This window comes from Pygoscelis adeliae, unplaced genomic scaffold (genome assembly GCF_000699105.1).
Source record: "Pygoscelis adeliae isolate BGI_AS28 unplaced genomic scaffold, ASM69910v1 Scaffold403, whole genome shotgun sequence".
In the NCBI taxonomy this organism is placed as follows: domain Eukaryota; kingdom Metazoa; phylum Chordata; class Aves; order Sphenisciformes; family Spheniscidae; genus Pygoscelis; species Pygoscelis adeliae.
The window spans coordinates 1,145,600-1,149,293 of NW_008824466.1; the positions used below are offsets into that span (position 1 = coordinate 1,145,600).

General features: G+C 62.2%; 1 protein-coding gene across 1 annotated transcript in view; it reads left to right on the forward strand.

The window, feature by feature from the left end:
* Positions 1–3,694, forward strand: part of LOC103914441 (scavenger receptor class F member 1-like) — a 30,846-nt gene that overhangs the window by 6,356 nt on the left and 20,796 nt on the right. Inside the window, 2 exon segments of the mRNA XM_009321080.1 lie at positions 2,856–3,008; positions 3,396–3,690. Of these exon segments, the coding sequence (XP_009319355.1) occupies positions 2,856–3,008; positions 3,396–3,690 (448 nt within the window).

Below are 3,694 nucleotides of genomic sequence, written 5' to 3' on the forward strand. Positions count from 1 at the left end.
TTGGGGAGGACAGAGGGTGCCTGTGTGCGGCGAGGGCAGGGGGAGCTGAAGGGGGCTGCCTGCGCCTTCCCCGTGCCGGCCCAGAGGCAGCTGGCACCCACCCAGCTGCGCTGCATAAACAGGGCGGCAGCAGCCCCGGGAAAGGCTGAGGATGCAGCGCCGGTGCCAGAGGGATGCTCAGGATGGTCTCGGGTCCCAGCCGGGCTGGGGCTATTCCTGGAGCCTGTTGGTGGGGTTGGGGGTTGTTATTTCACTGGGGGGGAAAGGCTTTGGTCGGGGGTTGTCTTGTGTTCATCATGTTATCCTGCAGGGCACGGCAGAGCTGGCGTGGTCTTCAGCCGCTCCCGGTCCCTCTGGTGCGTGGTCCGGTGATGCCTCCAGCCCCCAACCGGGTCTGGGGACCCCCTGTGCGAGGGAGACCTGCCAGGGTGCATGCAGCAGCTGCATCCCTGTGATGCCCGGTGACCGCAGTGCCATGTCAGCGCATGGCTCCACCTGGAAGCCATGGTGGCCGGTACGCGGTGGCAGAGGCCGTCTGTTCCCCACGTTGGTCCTGCCCTGGCAGGAGGGTCCGGGGGATGCTGAAATGCCCCATCCCAAGTGCCAGGACAGCGCTGGAGGTGCTCAGGACCCTGTGGGGTTGTCATAGTGAAACCAGTGCTGGCCGAAGCGGAGGACGCCTGGTAGATGGTTGCTCCAGCTCTGCTCATGTCCTTGTACAGCCGCTGCCATGGCCATGCATTTGCTAGCGCCGGGCAGATTTTCCCCTCTGGGCTCGGACATGACCATGGTCACCACAAGCGAGCACAAGCCTGTGCATGGTAGAATCTGCCCAGGTGGGGCAACAGGTTTTGAAGCCCCACCACAGCTCATTGGGTGCCTGGAGCCCCAGGTGCCCCCCTCGAAAGCTGCTCCCCGGCTCAGCACTTGGCTTCGGGTCCGCAGCATCTTCCCGGGTGTTGCACCCGAGCTGGCAGCCCACACGGCCACATCCTGGGCTGACACCAGTGGCCGCAGTGCCAGGGTTTGGGCATCCCTGTGTGCGCAGGTTTCACGGGGTTTGCTTGCCTGGGACGTCAGTGGTACCAGCGTGGGTCTTGGTTGTGTGTCACCCCATGGATGCCAGGGCTAACCCAAGCCCCGCAGCGCGGGGTGCCCGCTCCTGCACCCCACCGCCGCGTCTCCTCCGAGTGGCGAAGCTCAACCAGCCCCCAGGGTGATGCCGACTGCAGGGAGCTTGGGATGAGTGGGAGGGGGTGACCAGGAGGGCTCTGGGGCCATCCTTCCACGGCCCTTCTGCGGCTCCTCGCTGCTTCATCCCGCTCTTGAGACTAATTGGCCGCCATGCAAGCAGGGCTGGGGTCGGCACCCCGATGCCACGGCCCCGGGGAGTTTTCGGGGAGGAGCAGCAGGAGGGGACCTGAGGGAAGTGGATGCATTTCTCCCAGCCCCATCAGCCCGTGATGTATCGGCCGGGGGGGATAAATCCCAGGGGACCATGCAGGAGCCCCCGAGCCTGGCTCCGGGTGCGGCGCACATCCTCTTTTTATCCTTTGGCTGTATCCTGGGTCTCACCCGAGTCCCAGAGACGCCTCATGGCCGTGAGTCCCAGCCACTCGTCACGCCCCCTCTCAGGAAGCATCTCCCTTCATCCGCTTCCAGCCGGCTGCTTTTAATTTTCCCTTTTTGGTTTTTATTACAAGGAAAGCCATGTTGAAACTGCCGCTTCCCTCTCTCCAGGCTGTTTGCTCTTTAAATATCGCTGCTCTTTTTTTTTTTTTTTCCCCCCCTTTCTCCAAGAAGCCAAACCATGCCGGGGCGAGCATGCATCACTGCCGTCATTTTAAGGACCTTGCATCTCTGAAGCCAGAGTCCCTACTAAAGAATAAATGTTCCGGTGGGCACCCCAACAACAGAGTTATTTTATTGTAAAACAGGGATGTGGTGCAAGAATCAAACAGTCCAAGCAGGAAATTGCAGCCTGACTTAGATGGTTGGGACGTGCGGGCAGAAGTTACAAATACCTGGAAATATCGATGTACAGCTGCTGCGCGGGGGGATCCTGCCCTGTGCACTGGGGTTTTGCAGCCCTTGCGGCAAAGCAGGGCTCTGCCTTGGCTGCAGCCCTTGCCACCACCCCAGGGGACAAAAGCCAGCAGGCAGGGGATGGGGACAAGAGCATCTGATGCTGCCTGGCTCTCCGGGAGCGTCGGTCCCCTCCACCCAGCTGGGTGCTGCCACAGTCCTGCGGGTACCCCGAGGACAATGCCGAAGCTGCGGGAAAGCACCGCGGGGTGGGTTGGGACATGAACTTATCCAGAGAAAAGCCTTTAAAATGATCAAACAGAAAAACCAGTCCCTCCCGGCCCAGACAACTGTCACTGCTCTGTTTTTTTTTTTTTTTTTTTTTTAACTGTTGAAACCAAAAATATTTTTAACACCAAGTTTTTCCTCTCTGGTGGTTTTTCTCTTCCGCTCGGCTTCTCTGTGGGTGGCCCCCGTGGCGGAGGGGGCAGCGCCGGCACGAGGGGGGATGCTCCTCCTCGGCTTCAGGATGGGAGAAGCTGGCAAAGGGATTGAAAAGTGGCAGAACTGGGAAAAAATGGTGCTGCGCATCCCCCTGCCACGGGCATCCTTTTACCATCCTTCTACCTCCTTTTGCAGAAGGAGGCTGGGGGACCTGGTGGGGATGTGCGGCAAGAGCTGTCCCCATGCCTGGGATGCTGTGCCTGTCCCCAAGACCCACCGGCAAGTTGGGCAGGGGGGAGCTGTGCAGCATCCCACCCTCCTGGCTGGTATGGGGGCCGGGGGGATCTGGCAGGACAGGCACTGACAGCGGTTCCTTGCCCTCACAGTGGCCCACCACGACCTGGAGAACACCCTGAACTGCAGCTTCATCGAGCCGCCCTCCGTGGTGGAGCAGCCTTCCCCATCCTGGTCATCCCGCGGCTCCTTCTCCTCCTTTGACACCACGGATGAGGGGCCGGTGTACTGCGTCCCCCACGAAGGTGAGCAGGGGGATGGGGCGCTTCCCCAGGGGACTTTGGGGACATCAGCAGGGGCCACCTCCTGCTCAGTGGAGAGGTGTCACCCTTGCGCGGTGGGGACTGTGCCACCCTGGCTCCTCGTGCCCAGGGAAGGCATGCGGGTGCTGATGTTGCCTCCCGTGCGGATTCAGAGCTCCCTCCTCCAGCATTTGCTGCTCTGGTGTTGTTTCAAGAGCCTTCTTGTGCTGGGGTCCCTGACCAGGAGGAGGGGAAGGGGGGACCTGGGGACACACCGGGGGGGGGGGGGGAACCGGGTGGGATGCCGTCCCACTGTGCTGCGGGAGCATGTCGGTCCTTCCCCTCCCCGGGCACATCCCCACCTGACACCCCCATGCCCACCTCCCACAGAGAGTGTGGGCGACAGCAGGGACAGGGGGACACCTGCCAGCCTCTGGGACAAGCTGGTGGCCCCAGCCGGCGGGGAGGAAGCGGGCGAATACACCTTCCTGAAGGAGACGGGCTCCATCAGAGCCTTCCCGGCCGACAGCAGCGAAACGCCCCTGCTCAAGTCCTCGGACAGTGAGCGTTCCTCCTGCGGCTCGGGCTCGGCCGGTGCCGCGCTCTATGCCCGGGTTGCCCGTCTCTCCAAGCAGTCCAAGGAGGAGGAGGATGCTGTCATGGAGCCCCGCAGCCCTGGGAAGCCGCCA